Source organism: Harpia harpyja, chromosome 6 (assembly GCF_026419915.1).
Source record: "Harpia harpyja isolate bHarHar1 chromosome 6, bHarHar1 primary haplotype, whole genome shotgun sequence".
NCBI lineage: Eukaryota > Metazoa > Chordata > Aves > Accipitriformes > Accipitridae > Harpia > Harpia harpyja.
Window position 1 is genome coordinate 56435152 of NC_068945.1, and position 19412 is coordinate 56454563.

The 19412-nt window shown below is 35.9% G+C and overlaps 1 protein-coding gene across 6 annotated transcripts in view; it reads left to right on the forward strand.

Moving 5' to 3' along the window:
• The window catches only part of ORC5 (origin recognition complex subunit 5), a 76021-nt gene that overhangs the window by 23412 nt on the left and 33197 nt on the right, over window positions 1–19412 (forward strand). For all 6 annotated transcript variants that reach the window (XM_052790216.1, XM_052790217.1, XM_052790218.1 and 3 more), the window contains 2 exons: window positions 3422–3469; window positions 10837–10947. In XM_052790216.1, the coding sequence (XP_052646176.1) occupies window positions 3422–3469; window positions 10837–10947 (159 nt within the window). The remainder of the gene's footprint in view (window positions 1–3421; window positions 3470–10836; window positions 10948–19412) is intronic.

Consider the following 19412-nt stretch of genomic DNA (forward strand, 5'->3'; position numbering starts at 1 on the left):
GTTCATTTGATTTGATCAGAAGTTTTTCTGTAGATCACATGTTGTGATTGGTAATGATCACTTAGTCATTATTAATGTCTAATAAACCCAACTTCCTGTTAATGTCAAAACATGCGTAACACTGTTTTAGCACAAGTATTGTGCTTTGCTTTTGTAAGTTGATATAGCTCCGTTTTGTAAAGATTTTAGTGGAGTGCCTGCAGTGTCCTTAGGTATAAGCCACACTTAAATTTCTGGAGTAAGATACAAACCACAACTGCATTAGCCTTTAATGAGGTAAAATGACATAGTGCATTATTAACTTATTTATACAATTTTAAGCTTCCGAAGCAGAAACATACGAACAGTTGCTCTTGCAGAAGATGTGCCAGCTAATGGAACAACATGTTGTGTTGCAATGATAGTAACGCATGTTTTAGGATGAATGTCTTAATCCTCACTACCAAATCATGAGCTAAACCCCATTTTCTGTAAGTTCTTGCCGTATATAGGTTGAATTTTTTTTTTCTTCTTTTCTTCTTTGGGCTATGTTGTGGTCATGCTGCAAACAAATGCTGTGGTGCCATAGTTTGTAGTCTGTCTCTTTCTTACCCAGAATCTTCATGCTCCTCAAGCCTGCCTCGTTGCATTGTTTTTGATGTCTTAATTTGACAAAATGTAGGCAGGAAGACAGATATCAGAAAAGTGATTGGGCAATTATGCTTTCTATGCATTTTACCAACATCAAATTTTCTACTTTATTATAGTATGTATTAATATATGCATGTGTATATAAATATATGGTACTCATGAAAGATAGGTGTGAACAATTGAAGAAGATGAGAGCAAGCCAAATTTGTAAAAATATGCTTGTTTTCTTCTTCCTTCTTGAAAAAAAAAATTGTAGATACATGTTTTGAGAAGTTACTGCAGTTCCTAGTGATAATATACTAGTACGTTTTTAGTTTAAATACAGGTTTTGTGCTTCTGCTATTATCCTACATTGACAGCTGTAGGTGTTTCACCCTTCTGTCTAGTCCTTTCCTGAGAAGAGTAGAGGATTACTTACAGTAAGTGCAGATTGACAAGTTTTCTTTATGGGCAACCTTTGTTCTTTTCACTTGGCCAAAGCAATTTCTTTGTAACAGATTTATTTACTGAAGAAGTGGTTATGCCCAGATTTTTCCACATCAGTCTTGGAACTCAAAGAAACAGGAAAGCTTACAGGAGTCAAGTCAGTAAAGGATGTTATCAAAAAGTGCCACATCTTTCTTGTTTGTGTTCACTGAATAACCTGCTCAGTTTTTTTCCTTTCTCCTTTTTTACTATCTCTGAAGTTAGTTTCCACTCTTGCACATGAACCCCACTAAACTTTTGTACAATAAACATGAGCTTCTAAGTTTTCGAAGCAAGGACCATGAAGGTATTTCATTCAGTGATATTAAGTATTTTTCCCAAGAATTGGTGAAGCAGAAATTAGCCCTTCATCAGGTACTAAAGTGAATTTCAGAAATAGCTGCATCTCAAAGCCCACCAAAACCAGCACTTCTGGGGGAGGTGGTGTTCAAGTTGAGTGTTTTTTGAGTCATGTGGAATGTGAAAATAGAATATGGTTTTATCAGGTTTGTAATGAGATTCTGAGTAGATTACAGAAAAGTATCTTCTGGAGTATTTACCTAAGGACTGCTGGACAGCAAAAGGGATGCAAACAAAAAGATGGTCATTGAGCTGCTAATCTGCACTACCGGTATAGCTGCTAGGCTATACTACAGCTAACGTCACAGTTTGTGGCAGCCTGGAATGCTGATAAAGCAATGAAGTAATAATTGGCAGCGCTGCTATTAGTTATATGAAAATTCAGGAGCTTTGCAGTAGATAGAGAGAAAAATATGAAGTTGGTTTTGAAAGGTAGTCTTTAAAACAAAAAAGAATAGCGATCTATATGAAGTCTTCACTTTATCATTTTAATAGAAAACAGGATTAAAAACTAACTGAAAATTAGCTCTGAATTTCATGTGCTTGCACAGAAATAGGGCACCTGCTCACTTGCTTTGAAACACGTTTGATATAACTTAAATACACCATATGGAGATCCCAGCATAACCTCTGAAATGCATGAATGCAGTTTGTTGTGATCCATCACTAGCATGCTGTGTAACCTCAGGCTTGATCACTTTCCCCTCCAAAAGGTCTCTTTTATCACTGTAGTCTTCTTTCCAACGGCATGATAAAAAGATTCCTGTGCTGTCTCTGTGTGTGTGTGATATGTATTAATTGAATGAACCAATTTCTTTTAGTGTGGCAAATTATGTAAAGAAAACTTAAAGCACTGTCTAATACTAAGCTCTTCAGAAGTCAGACAAGAAAAGCCACAGTTGCTGAGATCGTCTTGACTTGGCTGAATATTGAGGTCCACAAATACTAAGTACAAGATTTTAAACATGATGGAAAAAAAATTCCTTCATTTGAGATATTTTTTCCCTGATTCATTGAGCATGCTTATAAGGTGTACTTATTAATAAGGTATACTTCTCAAGGCTGTGGAAAAACTCATCAGGTGATATTTTGAGAAATAGCACTTAACTATGTTTAAAGAATATTATACTTGTACCTCTCCACCAATTTTACATCATTTTCATGTCTTTGTCTTTTTTTTTTTTTTTTTAACCCATTCATTTGTAACATCTTGTTTCCATATTCCTGTCCTTGTCTTGCCCTCAGATTTTCAGTTGAGATCCAAGAACACTTGATATTTTCTTTGGACAGCCTTTCCTTTCTTAATGCTGCTTTAAAGCTGCACCTTTTTAAATGATGTTCCTTTTCCCACCCCACCTTCTGTTTGTCGTTTAGCTCCTGCACCTTGAACTATCTTTGTATTTTATCGATTGAATTCCTGGTTGTCATTCTGCCAGCTTGCGTACCATCCAAATTTGAAAATGGAGCAGATAAAAGGTGAAAATTCAGATGGATTTTATGCACGGATACATTTAAAAAATGAAGTGACCATCATTTAAACTTCCCTGGAAAAAGAAAGAAATGAAACATCTGTCTTTTTCATTAGATGATTGAGGATAGGAGGAGGATGGTGGCATGAAGTCATATTAAAAACAAATTTTTACTGCCTCTTCTCATCAGTCCCTGATTAGATCAGAAAAAAAACTTATGCACATCACCAAAAAATATTAGTGTGGTGGTTTTTGGCTTTGCACCATGTGGGACACAAGCAAGAAGTAAGCCAAGTGTAATTTTAGGGCTTCTGGTAAGAAGGATCGCTGGTAACATCAGAGACAAATACTGGAGATGTAGTAAAGAAGGAGACCCAGACTAGCATACTAACATACATAGTGTACAATTCTTTGTTGACTGTTTTGATTCTGTCTTTGCTATAGAAGGAGCATAAAATAATTTACATACAATATTTGCTCTTGTCTGTTTTTTACAGCATCATGGGAAAATTAGAAAGACCAACTTTATGAAGAAACATGAAAAGGTATGTATTTTATCTTTCTAAGCTGCGCTTGGCAACAAGTATTTTCTTTCTACTGTACTGCTGGTTTTGTGTTTTGTTTTGCCTCATTGTTTACTGTAGAAACAACAGAATTGCATAAATAACAATTATTGGTGCATTTGTTTTATATGATACAAATTTCTGTATGTGTCGTGGTTTAACCCCAGCCAGCAACTAAACACCACGCAGCCGCTCACTCACCCCCCCCCCCCACCCAGTGGGATGGGGGAGAAAATCGGGAAAAGAAGCAAAACCCGTGGGTTGAGATAAGAACGGTTTAATAGAACAGAAAAGAAGAAACTAATAATGATAATGATAACACTAATAAAATGACAACAGCAATAATGAAAGGATTGGAATGTACAAATGATGCGCAGTGCAATTGCTCACCACCCGCCGACTGACACCCAGCCAGTCCCCCGAGCGGCCAATCCCTGCCCCCACTTCCCCGTTCCTATACTGGATGGGACGTCCCATGGTATGGAATACCCCGTTGGTCAGTTTGGGTCAGGTGCCCTGGCTGTGTCCTGTGCCAACTTCTTGTGCCCCTCCAGCTTTCTCGCTGGCTGGGCATGAGAAGCTGAAAAATCCTTGACATTAGTCTAAACACTACTGAGCAACAACTGAAGACATCAGTGTTATCCACATTCTTTGCATACTGAACTCAAAACATAGCACTGTACCAGCTACTAGGAAGACAGTTAACTCTATCCCAGCTGAAACCAGGACAGTATGATACACGCATTTTTATTTCATTGAAATTTAACTGTAGCATAAATTTGTCTTCTAAAGCCGTATTTCTGTGTATAACAAAATGTGCTGCTTAAAGCTAGTTAAAGGGCATCATACATGGAACAGCCAGATACCAGAATTTCTCTCAAAGATGTTAGAGTAATAGGTGGTTAGTAGTTTTGAAAGTCAAGTCAGTTTAATTCCCAGTGAGGCATAAGAGCTTAAGTTTGTGTGTTGAGGCTTGGAAACTTTGCACTCCTGTCTGTTGTTTAGAATTCTATCAGACTATTAACTAAACTTTTCATGGTTATAAATAGGTAAATATCATTGATTTCAGTGGAGCTATACCAGTTTTTACTGACAGAGCCTTGATATGCTTAGGAAAAGCAAATACCTCTATGTATATTTATTTAATTTATTTAATTGTAATGTAAACAGAGAAATCAAATTTTAACATTTGTAACTTGTTGACTTGTTTTTAAACAAATCTGTAAATGAAAAGCAGTGCAGACAGCACTAAATCTCTGCTGAAACAATCATTATATCCTTTTCTTCTCTCTGCTACAGCCAGTGTAAATAATATGAGAAAAATTTTAAAATTATACTTAGCCCAATAATCCTTTGCTTCTCATCCTTCCTATAGCTTTTTCCCTAATTTTCCTCCTGCCCCTGTAGGAGGACAGAGTTGTTGGCTATCCAAAGACTTTTTTCCAAATTCTCTTATTTCTGTAGGGGGACAATTTTTGTATGTGAAAGTGTAAGTGAGCATGGTTTTACTTCAACAGTGCAATGTGTTGCACCGCTAGGTAGATATTTATGTAAATTTAAGAATTCTGAAGTTTCTGAATGTGTGTGTCCTGTACACATAGCCCTTGTGTGTTTTGTGGCTGGCATGTGGACTCCTGAGAACTTCCAGAGCATTTAAATATTTTCAGGAGTGGTAAATTCTTGAAATACCTCCATGTCTTAATTAGCTGATAAATAATTTTCAGGAGAAGGAATAATTACTGTATCTTAGACCAAAATGTTCTTCTTTCCTTGCATCCTCTGCAGGAAAGTTGTTTTGTTTTATTCTTTCTTGGCAATAGATTTCTAACTTGGGAACAAGCAGGGAGATGGGAACAGCTAGGAACATAAAAGAAACAGGAAAATAGAGATTTGATAAAGAAATACTGAGGTCGTGATCACCTTAACTGTACCATAGAGCTTGTTCTCTTGTGTCATTATTTATGTTAAAGGGACTTGTATCCAGGTTCACTACTTAGTGTTCAGAAGTGCCTGCATTAATCATAAATTGGTTTTTATTTTATTATTGCTCCTGCAACAAACTAAATGCTGAGTAGGTACAGAAACAGAACAGGAGGAGGTACTACGGAAAGAACTGTAAATGAAGGTAACTCAAATGTAAACAAACATAATGTAAACAAAATTAATGGTCAAAAAGATGAGTAAGATTTCAGTTACTTTTTAAACTTTAATTAGATTAAGTCTAATTCTGTAGACTTTACATTTACCCTACAACCTAAGCATTGAACTGATTCTGAAAGCATGGTTAAACATGCATGCAGCTAAAGAAGCTTGGTTTGTTCTCCAACTGTAACAAGTAACTTGCATAATCAGGAAAGACTTCTAAGACTGCAAATGATCTAATTCTTGCACCTCTTTGTTGTATTAAAAATTAGTGTTACTTTGATGAGAATTAGAACTTCATAATCCTAGTAAATCAAATATAGTTAACAGAAAATATCTCTTGAGTTGACAGTGTTACATTAAACTCTGATTGCATGCAAGAAACAGGAGCGCGTCTTAGGGTTTAACAAACAGGACGGGAACTTTGTGGCATTTTGAGAGTACCTTTGCTTCTAGTTACAGAGGACTGGTTCTCTGCTTATGTGTTGCTTTACAGTTTACAAGTAAGGACCCTTTTGCTCTAAGTATTGATGCCAGAAACTGAAAGTGCTTGTAGGTTAGAGAACAGTCTGGTCTTGAATGTTTTTGAGACGTGGTAGCTGTGATAGTGGGGAACAGGACTGCAGGTCCCAACAGGATTTCCCAGACCTATGTGCCTTTTACTGTACTGTAACCTTTATAAATATTTGCACAGAGATACAGTCACCCAGATGTAAACTTATATATTTTGGTACTATGATTCTGTGGTGAGGGAACCTGAAATACGGGGATAAAGGATTACCTGTGTAGTGTTATAAATAATGGCTCACTTGCTTCAGTTGGTGTGATAGCTTGTATCAATATACCTTCCCTCAGAGAAGCTTGTCTAAAGACTGATTTACAGATCAGATTCGCCTAACTCCAAGTGGGTGCCTGCATCTAAGCTAGTGTCTTTTTATAGACAGTGCAGAGCTAGTTGATGCAGTCATTGGAGTGTAGGGTGTGATTCGTCTCATACTAAAGTTGGTTCTACGTTCAGTCAGATGAATTGCACCATAAACTGTATTGATTAGATTTCTACTGGCTATAATGGGAACTTAGGAAACTAGTTTGGCTGTATATACCTACTTGGCAGGAAGCTAACATTAAGTGAAATAAATCCTTCCTTAAAAGTTTAGGTACAGCCAGACTAAAAATCTGTTTCTTGATTCTTAACTCTGCTCAGTCCAGAGGCCGTGGGTTTTTTTATTAGAAAAAGTAAATCTTGTGAATGAGGGGAAAAAAATTGACTTTATCATTCTTTTAATTGCCTTGTTGCTGATAGCAGCACAATTTGTTGTGTTTCTTTGCATGATTGCTCTGGAACAATGTTTTTCCAGTTTAGTGACAAGTGAGAGATCTTCTGGTGAAGCTACTTTTGCAGGAGTATGCTTTTTTCAGATGTCAGTCCATCAGAGGATCAGATGTGTTGGTGTGGGTTTTTTTACTGGAAAAGAGTTTTGTCTAGTATATCTGCTTCAACTTCAGTCTAGGATTTGTTTTGTATCAGAATTTCTAGCTTACCACTAAAGATGATTCATTTCCATAGCAACCAGGGAAGTTCAGAAATGCTTTCTGCTATAAAAAGTGAGAAGTATAGTTCTGTCTTTAAGTATATGCTTAAAAGGTTGAAAATTCAGCCAACTGAAGTTAAGGACTTTCTTTTGTGCAAGTAATTTAGTTTGGGTTAAGCTTTTACTCTTTAAAGAATGCTTTTGCTTCTCATTCTTGTTCATGAGATTTTGGAATGTGAACACGTGGCTCGCAGTTGTGGGACAGTGAAAGACTTAGGCCAGTTAAACAGTGGGAACATGAAACTCTGTAGATAAAAAGCACAAGTATAGATAGTGGCAGCTGGGGAAAAGTCTTTTTTGAACCATGAGACGAGTGTGTTGCCAAGGTGGAAAGATGATAGAGGACTTGCAGAGTTAATTTGATGGCTATAAAACTTTTTGAAGAGGTTGTCTGAATGTGGAAGGTATCTTTGTTTTTAAGTGAGCTGAGGGTCCCTTGGATTTTTATAAATACTATTTTATGTAGTATTCTGCCTTAGCTTCTTGCCGAAGATTTCTAAATGTTTCACCATGTTCTATTTGGAGGGACTTCTAAACCATTCCTATTCATCCAGGAATTTATTTCTGTCAAAGAAATAAAAATGAAGTGGTGCTTCTAGAAGTTACACTCTCTTAGAATTAACTCTTCTGACTTCCAGAAGAAAGCATTTCTCTCAAATAATTTGAAAGTTCAAAATAGTATTCTGTCTAATCAGAGAGCTGATAATATTAAGAGCAAGAAACTTGTGAAGTAATTGCATACTAAACACAACTTCAGGGATTACTACGTGCCAATTGTTGCTAATGCTAGCTGCTTGGAGTGCACACATTTTAATTACTGTATGTTTGTTGACTTTTTCTGTTGATAATAAAGAATATGCTTCACAGAACTGGTGTGTTTAGAAAGAGAAGGGCAGGGGATTGTACAGTTCATAACTTACACCAATACCTCCATTCTTGACTGAGGGTGCCGTGCTAAAGTTGTGACTACATGTTTTCATTATTTTTCACACTGCTTTCTTTGTTAGCCAAGAGGTAGCTTTGGGGACACCTCCTGGATTTGAAAAGCTAAAGCATGTATTGGAAATATATACTTTTTGTTTCGCTGAAGAAACGAGTGGTTGTGTTTCACTGTTGACTAACGCCATAGATGTGCTCGTGATATATTTGAGACATGTCCTTTCCCAGAAGCATTTTGAAACAAACTTTCTTTTGAAATTCCTCTTTAATCTTGGCTGCTCTGTTAGTAAGAAGAAACCAATGTACACTACATTGTCAGAACTTTTGACAGTCTGGGTCATAAATAAATCTCTGTAGTCCTAACAATGCTGCCTGAGTTGTAATACTACCCAGTTCTGCCCTATGAACTGTACTTCTCCTTTTTGTAAAATGGGTTATTTTAAAAATATTTAACATTGAAAAATCAGGAACTCGTATTTCTGTGAATTCAATTGAATTCAACGTTACTACATACAATAACCTGTAATGCCTAAAGCGTCCATCAGTGCCAGCTAAGGTGGGAAGATGATGTGTATGGTGCAAAAGAAGGGTAAGGGACAGAATAGCTCTGTAAATGCAAAGTTGAGTAAATATGCTGTGTTCTGATAACACAGTTTGTCTGTAGCTGGCAGGTAGCTCTTTATACAGCAGCTCTTACCAGCAAAGGAGCTGACCTTGGGCTCAGCCAGCTGAACTGTGCTTTAGCCAGCTAAAGTCGTGTGAGGTGGATGCACTCTGGGCCCTCACGCTCAGCAGTCTTTGGGCTGCATCTTGAATACTCTGTCCAGTTTTGCCCCCCTCCAGTACAAGACACATATCAATAAACTGGAACAAGTTCAGCAGAGAGGTATCAAAATGGTCAGAGGCTGGAGCACTTGCCCTGCAAGGAGAGGCTGAGGGAACTGCAGTTGTACAAGCTGGAGAAGGGAGACCTAAAAACAGCCTGTTCCTGTACCTGCAAAGAGATCATTAAGGCTCTGTGATACAAAGGTGGATGGTGAGAGGGTGAGAAACGATGAGTGTAAGCTGAAATGAGATGTTTATACTGGATATAAGGAAAACCTTTTTCTTTATGAGGACAGCCAGGCAGTGACACTGGTTTCCCAGAAGGGTGGTGCAGTCTCTGTCCTTGGAGGTTTCCAAGACTGGACTGGTAAAATCCTGAGCAACCTGGCCTGACCTCCTAGCTGACCCTGCTCTGATCAGGAGGGGTTTGACTAGAGACCTCCTAAGGTCCCTTCCAGCTGGAATGATCTTATGATGGAAGGCATTTTAAGAAAGTAGAAATATAGTAGTAAAGGCATTTCCTGTGCAAAACAGCAAGTTGAAGTGTTCTCATTTCTAATTTCCTGATCAAAAATGTTTTCTTTGGTTTTGGTATCAAAATGGTAACATTTTCATTGTGGTATAAAGGAAGCAAAAGAGAAAATGAAAACTAAAAAGTTAAAATCAGCCAAAAATATAAAAAAAATCAGCAATTTTGTTGGAAAAAACCACGCAGTTAATACATTTTATTCCTGCAGAGATAGTTGATTGATTTTGTTTGTTTGTTTGTTTTGTAAATTAGTTTTAGAAATTGAAATTCACAGAAGAGCAGAGGTGGGTGAGGACCTCTGGTCTAGTCCAACCCCCCTGCTCAAGCAGGGTCACCTAGAGCAGGTTGCTCAGGACCATGCCCAGTTGGGTTTTGAATATCTCCAAGGATGGAGATTCCACAACCTGCCTTAGGCAGTAAGTTGTAGTGTTTAACAGCTCTCGGGGTAAAAAAAGTTTTTTCTCCTATGTTTAAATATAATTTCCTGTATTAGAATTGGTCCCCATTGCCAAGTTAGTCTACTCATGTTCTAGACCGTAAGGCTGTTTATTGGAGTAGTTTAGTATGGCATTTAAGATGAGGAACTCTTGTTATGATTTTGCACTTCTGTGAGAGGAATTGAGAAGACTTTGGCTAAAACAATTCAAAGAAAGTGGATATGTTGATACTTTAGCAGAATCTTTTTATGCTTTTTCAAAATGCAAATGCTAGTAAAATATTGGTCTTCAGTAAGCAAAACACACTAAAATATACTTAAAAGTTGTTTGATAGTTTTATAGATTTGTAAAGCTATTGTTCTGTTATGTGCAGTACTTTGTAGGTGATCATGGATTATAGACTGACTGTAGACAATAGACTAAATCTAAACCTTTACATTTTTTCACTAGCTACAAACTCTGTGTGCTTTTAAGAAGCCCAACTTGTCTTACTGTTGATAAACTGTGAAGAAAAAACTATGTGCACTGTGAGAATGCCATAAAATGCGGTCTTTCCTCTTTAATCCTTAGATTGGGCAAGGTAATTTAATAGGATAAGTAAATCTGTAACTAGTGACAGGAAATTTGGCATCAGATCTTCTGTTATAGCTCAAAAATGTTGCTATTTATTGTGCAGTTTGAACTCTTGCCATGTTAAATAGAGCTCTGTCTATGTCTTTGTGATCAATAAGCATGTATTCAGTGTTTTCCATAATATGTAAGTGGCTGTGTGAAACACTACTGTGAATTATAGTGCCTCCCCAGAGACTAAAAAGATGTGAGAATAACATCGTGTGGTACTCCAGGAAAGATCTATTGGATTGAAAAGTGTTGTTTCTGTTGCAGACCAGTAATCACCTCCTTGGGCCAAAGCCATTTCCCTTGGACAGACTGTTGGCAATATTATATAGTATTGTGGACAACAGAGTTGCTCCAACTGCAAATATATTTTCCCAGGTGAGTGTGTACTTACTTTCTTTATTTCCTTTTTAGTATCTGGAATTTTTGAAAAGGTTTTACATTGTTTTTTGTAAGTCATCATTCTAATTAAAAGTAATGAGAAAACAACTACAACAGTAATTTAAGTTGAAGGCTCAGAGTAGTATTTATCTGTATTACTAGCTATGAATTCAAGACTTTCTGTGTGATGATCTGAAACCTTCTAGTAGCTAACTTTTTCCTGATCCTGGACTGTGATCTGTGTTGGTTAGTTCCTTGGCTTCTCATTGAAGTCTGTTAACCTGTTTGTATTTCAAGTTAAGTGTATAAAAGTTCACTGTCCTGTGGCCAAAATTAGTCACATGGAACACATGTAACATAAATGTAGCGATGAGGAAGGAGCAGAGGAAGAATAAGGTATTTGCAGGTGAAAGGTGTTTACTGTGATACATGTATCTTAGGGATAATGTTTTTCATTTGGACCAACTTGTCTTGCAGAGGCGAGTCAGTATCCCGTTTCACTAGATGGCAGCATAACTATAGAGTTGAGTGGAATTAAGTAAATCTAGAGTTGTCTCTAGAGCTCCGAGTTTGTCAAGTGTAAATACTTATTCTGTATAAGTAAAGATAGGGTTTTTTTGTCAACTTGATTCTTAGATCTTTCATGTCCACCTTAGAATATCTCAATTTCTTTCCTGCTTTCCAGTTGTGCTTAACTTTTATTTATAGAAATATTTTCTGCCTTTCCTTGTTAGGTCTCAAGTTTAACCAAGGATTATTTAAATCTGATGTCTGTATTCATGTAAAGTTCTAGGAAACATATGCTCAAGATACCTAAACAATTTTGCTACTGCTTCTATCATCGCTGTTCAGTGCTCACACAAATGTTTGGCAAAATTAATCTCCCATCTTTGTAGAATAACCAACCATAAATATACATATTGTAAAATCAGGCAATAGAGAAGCTGGAGAATTGTAGTACTTTATTTAATGAGTGGTATGTGAATATCTTTGTTAATAGTGGTGGGGACCCAGGTGCTTTACAGATGCAGTAGGCAACTTACACCTTCACATAATGTTTTCTCTCAAGCTTCTTTAGTTAAAGGTTATTATATGATCTGAGGCACGAGAAATTTAGACAACCACAAAAAAATCTGTTAATACAAGCATTTACTTTTTTGTAATTAGATGAGTGGTTTTTCAGCTTACAGTCTACACCCCTTGACATGTCAATGGATTAGCTTTCAGAGGTGTTCAGGAAGTGGCTGAAAAAAATCAAGTTTAGACATGTTTATGCATCCCGTACTTGTTTCTTGCCTTTCTTCTGTCATCTCACAGCACCTCAGGAATTCACTGTGCTTTCAGAAGGAACCCTAACTCTGTATTTCAAAGCTATGTTGAAGTTTCCTATGGGCAAATGCCATATGAAGGGACACCAAAGGTGGCTGAGGCAGGCAGTTTCTGACCAGACTTTGGATGATGCCTGCAGTCTTGTAGCCACTTATAGGAACTTTGGTGTACAAAGAGCACAGGGACCTTACTGTTCATAAAAATGGATAAATTTGGTCAGCTGTATCTATTTACTTTTTTTTTTCTGGCTAGTGTCAAATGTAGCCTGAGATAAATCCTTTTTTATGAATGTTGTGTTGATTCTTTAATTCACTGTACTGTGAAGTCTGTTGATTGAGTTGTCAGTCAAGGTATTGGTCACACCCCTTTCCTTACAGGTTGCTGGTTTTGTGTTTTGCTCTAGGTAGTGCATTTTTTGATTTAAGACACAAAGTGTTGAAGCTGAAACTCAGAATACTGAGGCAAAAGGTGGTTGTCTTGTTTAATTATGTTAGTTTATCAACAACGATTGATCTAGGTTTATTTCAGTACGAAACGGGAGTCTTATGAGACTGTTATAGAAACTCAAAAGAAAATGAGATACAATCCAAGTAGTGTTCAGATTGTTTTCACTTGCGCTCTAAATCTGCGGATGATCCACCACGTAGGTACTTCTTGTTTTAAGCCTTTCTGCCTGCCTTTCTGCAAGCATTTGAAGACACTGTCACTGTGATCTTTCAACAAAATTTCATTTTTAAGATGGAAAGAGTGCAACCTTTAAGGCATAAGATGAAAGAACAGGCAAGAAGCAAAACAATTGACTGTCCAACTGTAGCTGTGAAATTTAGAGCTTTGCCTGAACTTTGATAGTCTTGGGGAGCAAATTTCAGTTTAATTTATTGAAGTAATGTGAAAGGGAATGATGATGGTGACACGACTGGGACCACTTACGTGGTAAAACTTTTGTGTAGGTGGTTAGCTGTACAGTCTCTTCACTTTTGGCTATCAAAACCATCTTGGTATACTTAAGTCCTGAATGTATTATATAACAGACTTTTACCATGTATTTTCAAAATCAGTATGTCTGCATATTGAACATGCATTCCAGATGAGAGGAGAAATGTCATTATTCCAATGCACAGTTAAGTAGTACTGAAGACATGGTTTGTATATGGAGTGTAGTTCCCCCTTAGACTAAAGTGCAGAATGAAAAAATTCAAAAAAATGCTTCATCCTAATTTAGAGTGTACACTAGATGGCAGTGTTATCTGTAATTCTTTATTTTTCTGACTATGCAGATTAAGCTATAAAGATAGAAAAAGATTCTAGTAAACCTTAACTGGGTTAGGGCAAAGAAGTTGAAATTCAATCTGTTTATACCAAAATAAAATTTTATATTTTTGTAATATTTTTAATTATTAAAACAATTTTTGCATTAAATTTCAGTTAAAAATTCTTGAAATGTCTAATGTAAAGTAACATAAAATACAATAGAATTTAAAATAGATTTTGGAAGTAGTTTAATCTGAGCATAATATATAATTGCATTTTTTTTTCTTGGAATAGTTTAAAACAATTTATATTTCACTGATTTTCGCCATTAATTATTCTGTAAATATATTTTTCAAATAAAGTAAATATTTAGGAGCTGGGTTATCCTTAGCAGTATTGATCCATTTTATGAGTAGATACCGCAAGCTTTTATTTTCTTGTTTGTGTCTACAGCATGGAAATCATTCTTGAATTGTGCAGAAGTTTAAAATGTTTTAAATCAAATATTTGGCTTCTTAACTGATTCAACATTAATTTTTATGTGCTCTTTAATTTGTAAACTGAAAAGCTGTACATGAACCAAATACTTATTAATTCTCCTCATGTTCTGTCAGAAAATAGCATGCCTTGGTTTTAAAGTTGATCAACAATCTCAGTCAAGATTCAAGAAGGACTAGCAGCTGCTTTAAGATCTGTCATGTTGCTGATTTTGTGATATTTCTTATTGCTTCGTGGTTTTTGTGCATAATTTCTATTCACATGAAAATTCTGGTTATTAGCTTTTCAAAAATGAAACTTTTATGCTAATAAGCAGCAAAAATTCAATTTTCTGTTTAATGCTAGGGTTTATTGAAAATGTTTCATTTTCACTAAATAGAATTTCAACTTAAAATTTGAATCTTAATCTAACTTCTGCCTTTTAATGTTAATTAGTCCTTAAAATGGTCTTGTACTCATTTCAAACAAAAAGTTAACATGTTCCTTTCAGATGTATTATCTTTGCGATTGATACGAGACTAAGTTTTTTCTGCTGTAACTTCTTGCTGTAATCGGGTTGCATGAGAAAGAATTGGGCTCATTCATTTTCTTTCTCCTCACTAACTAGTGCAGGGGAGTAGCACCAGGGAGAAAAAACAAACATGCAATTTCTGCTTCTGCAAATGAAAATTGTTTCAGTTACCTCCATAAAAGTTGAAATTTCTGTTGGTTTTGTGCTATTTAAAAAAAAACAAACTTCACACATCTAGTGAGGATTGTTTGAGAGGCAGTTAAAGTAAGATTTTTTTTTTATTTATTTTAGATTATTGATGTCAGTACATATGTGAATATAGGTCTATATTCACTTGAGAAGTTTTCAGTGCTCCTTTTCCTCCAGAATATTCATATGTTTTTCTTAGTAGTTCTAATTTGTCATTATACTGGTTTTTAACACATTGTGTGTTACTGTAATATGCCACTGAATTTGTTTGAATTTATTTGCTTGGTTTTTAAACCAAGAGATAACAGACATTAAAGCACTATTGATTTCTGCAACCATTTCGGAGGACAAGATCTTTAAATGTTTTTCTTCAGATGCGCTTTTGTGTAATAATTTAACAAGTTGAATATGGTGTTGCCACCAGCACTGGGCAGTTACACTCTGTGCCTGGGACGGAACTTGCACAGTTGATGTTCTGGTTGGATATATGGCTAGGTCGAGCATGTGGCTGAAGAATTTTAAAAGATAAAACATTATTTTTTAATGATGAAAAAGTGTGAATGTACTTTCACACAGTGCTAAAAGCAGTGCAACTATGGGGTATGTTGTCTGCATCCTACAACGACAGATAAGTCATAGGGCTCCCTTACCCAGGTACAGCAGTTGATGCTTTTTCAGGCTTAGGGAACAACCAGGAGTATGATTTGTGTGTCCACATGGACCCACTGTGCAGAATGTGAAATGTGCATCGTGTCCAAGTGCAATTGTTAGAGAACGGAGGGATACAAAGAAACTTTATAATGCCTCCTGCAAGTGCATTTTGCAAAGGTTCTGAGAGTCTCTTCAGTTCTGGTTTGTAGAAGAGTAGTATTTCATTTTAGGTTTCTCACATTTAGACAGAAATATAACATTCTCTTTATGAAAATGTGCCTTAGTATAGGACACATGAGTCAATTTATGCATGAAATGTTGTGCAAGAATTATCAGCACTGCTTTAAATTATATCAGCTCATTTTACATTGAAGGGGACAAGGGCTGTTAATGTCATATCATAACCAGTAAGCAAGTAGATATTTTTGTTGTCATAGTTATGGTTTCCAAGCCAAAATTAAACAATACTTTTTCCTCTACCAAAATGATTTTTCAATTGCTTCTTCGAATCAATTCAGTTCTTCTAACCATTTTTCATTTCCTACACATTTTATCTTGCTTCTGCTTTGTTGTGAAATACACTTTTCATAAAGAGGATTGACTAGATCTACTTGTACTTTTGAGCTATGATGTTACCTGTAGTAGGTAAAGTGGAATTGAAGCCTTTGTCTTGCATGCTTTCGCATATTTTATTCCTATTAATACATCCCTGAATGTTTGGAAAGACATCTGTGCAGAGAGGTGTGATAACTTCTCACAATATACTAATAGCTGAAAATTACTGAATAGGTAACTGACCAGTAACTTCAGTTCTGTTTGCGTTTTCACTCTAATGCATTAAAGTTGGACTGTTAGGTCATCTTAAAGTTTGGTCTCTACATTCAGAATCAGGTTTGGTTTTACTGTTACTCATATTCAGCGAATATTTTCAGGTAGATTATAGTACATTTGGAAACAGATTTCTACAAAGGCTATTTATCGCTGTGGGAATATGGTGACACATCAGGTATCTTACACAGCATAGTCTACATTTCATTTATTAGACATTTCTTATCTGTTCAATACTGGATCTAAGAAAAGCATCTGAATTTCCCTAAGAGTACTACAAATTCCTGAAACTAATGTAGGTACAAATGTATAAGAATTTGGAACAAAGGTTAACAAACTTAAAATTTTCCAATCTGGCAAAACGATAAACAGCACTGCAAATTGTTGGCCACAGAGCAAGAGCTTTTTACCTGAAGTTAGAGTAAGTCTGCAGATATGAAATTCGGAGTAGTGTGTGAAGTGCCAATGTAATATGGGTCTATTAGAAATACACGAAAACACTGGTGTGCATAGCATGCCTCCAGCTATGCTGGAAGGGAGGGCGCCACAGGAATGTAATTTCCTTTAATTAGAAAAAAAAGTGCCCTTTCTTGGAGCATAAAAATCTGAGAGGTTTGTTTTCTTTTTGTCTTGCTTTCTTGTCTGTCTTACATGGATAGATTAAGGAATAGCTAGTATTAGGTATGTAAACTGGAATGGTACATGGCAATTTACCTGCAAGATTTCTTTGTCCCTGTTGTGTAGAAGCATACTTTATATCTTGCTTCTTCAGATGAGAATTTCATATTTAAACTTCCCTTTTTTGTAAATTGCCAACTATGGTAAAATTCTGATTGCAAGATGGGAAAGGTGTCTGATTTTGTTATCTACTTATTTGATGCAGGGTTTGCTTTTATTATGGCATAGCCTTTTTGGACATCAGATACCCACATCAGGATTGTAGTACTAACTCTGTTAGTGCTTTATGTTAGATCACCTTGATGTAGCAAATTTGATAAAAGAGGAATACTGTCAACAGTTTTTTTCAAATGGAAAACACTGTAATTGCTTCTGTAAGCTCAGATTGTATTAAAGTTTGAAAATACAAAGTTTTCCATTCTACACTTGACAATGCTTGGCAGAATGAGAATTATTCATTTTTGCTAGATCAGCTGTTCCTGTACTGTGTTCCAGCTTTCCTTGCTATTGCGGGAACTGCTCATAGGAACATTTTACATCTGGCCTGAGTAGAGCCTTTAACACTAATAGACTACTCTCCGTTGAAAAGTGAGCAGGTAGGTGAGTTTCCAGAGAAAAAGGTCTAGTTAAAAAGTGTGTTGTGCTATGCTGTTCCCTAAGAGGCCTTATTATGAAGCAGAATGAAGATGAGTGGGAGCTGTTTTTATTTTAGAGTGTGTGAAAAATACAGAACATTCTCTAGTACTGGTTATATGTCCGTAAGTAGATTTTTTTTTTTGTCATGAGTCTTTTTGAAAACAAGCAAAGTGCTGGAAAAATGAAAGTTCCTGCTGATTCTGCTTTTTCTTCTCTGAAACCACTTTTATTTGCTTCCCCTTTAGTGTGAAAGTTCCAAAGTGTTGTGCATGTCTTTTTTCTGGGTAACCAGGTAGAGTCAGTGCTAAAATTTTACCTGAAATAATTGAGAAGTTTGTAGCAAACATCAGCTACATAAGGGTGTGGGATGACTTCTTGGTAGAATATATTTCTGTTCTGTTCTCAGATGAATTTAGCATTCAGAACTCGTGATTGAAGTTCATATTGTGGTGAGTTTTCTTGTTGTTGAATTTTTTTTTTAAAAAGAAGGTTTTTAATCTGATAGATAATATGGAGAGCTGATTCAAGACATAATTACAGTATGTGATGCATTTGAATTTGGAAAGTGTCTTACTTTGCTTTATACACCCATTAGGCAGTACTGAGCAGCAGTACCTCAAAATTAGGTAAAGATTCAAATAGTTGTATACAAAAATGTTGATATATTTGAATAATTATTTTATATGTTAAAATGTTGAATTATTGACTGTCAAGTAGTGAACATTCAGAAGTGAGATGATTGTAAAAGTTAGTGTCTTGGAGTTGTGTTATATACATTTTCTTAAATTTTGTTTCTGGGATATAAACAAACATACTGTTATGTATTTCCCTATTTTTATAACTTGAGTTCTAGGCTTAAATTGCAAGAGAGGATGTCATCAACCTCTGCTTCTGCCCTATTGATTTAATCTGCAAATGACTGTTTGCATTTCACTGTCCTCTTCCTTCAGAGGAAAGTACATAAAATTACACAGCTTAATCCAGTCTGGCCATGGGAGTTGTCATCCCCAGAATGGTCCTGCTGTAATTTCTTGTAGGGGGGAGCACTTACTTTTACCAAAAAATGGAACTAAAAGGAAAAGGTCTTAAAAGCTTCTTTTTTCTTTTTTCTCTTTTCTTTTTTTCTTCATAAGAACAGTTAAGATTTATGGTGTACCTCTCTATCTAGTCCATCAGAAGACCTTTGCTTCATAGCCTTCCAGTGACAGGAATGATCAAATATAAACTGTAGACTCTGGGGTTATCTCATTCTCATTACTGGTCCAAATAAATTTCTCTCAGTGTGAGAGAAGATATGTAGACACATCTTGCCAGCAGAGAATACTTGTTAGTCTTATGTAATGTCATATACAACATTATTATATAATTTGTATATCCCCTGCAGGTTTATTGTCCAAATGGGTTTGTAATGCAACCTTTTGATCCTGTGACTTCATGGTTGCCCATACCTAAAAGATTTTTTAAATTGTTAGAACAGCTTTCTTAGCACTTGGGAAATTTGTAGCTGCATTTTTTTGGATAAGTTTATATTATTACTGTTGTACTTGATCCTAATGCCTATATTCTTTTATAGGTGTATTATACATCAGACATGTTTTATTTTGCTGGATCTGTCTATTGATTAGAAAGCGCAGTAATCTATTGATCAGTACTCTGTTGATTTTCAGTAGGTTTGGGAAGATGGTGATAAGAGGTAATAAATAACTCTTATTTCTTATTTTCTGTTATTGGTCACTGGACTAATCTGGCAGAAAATCATGAGCTGAAATGGGAACTTAGTGTGATGCACAGCATGGCAACATAGGTTAACACTTTAGCACTAACTATGGCAGCTTGAGAGAGCCTGCTGTTAAGCAAAAGGAGACGAGAAAACATTACTTAATTTTAACCA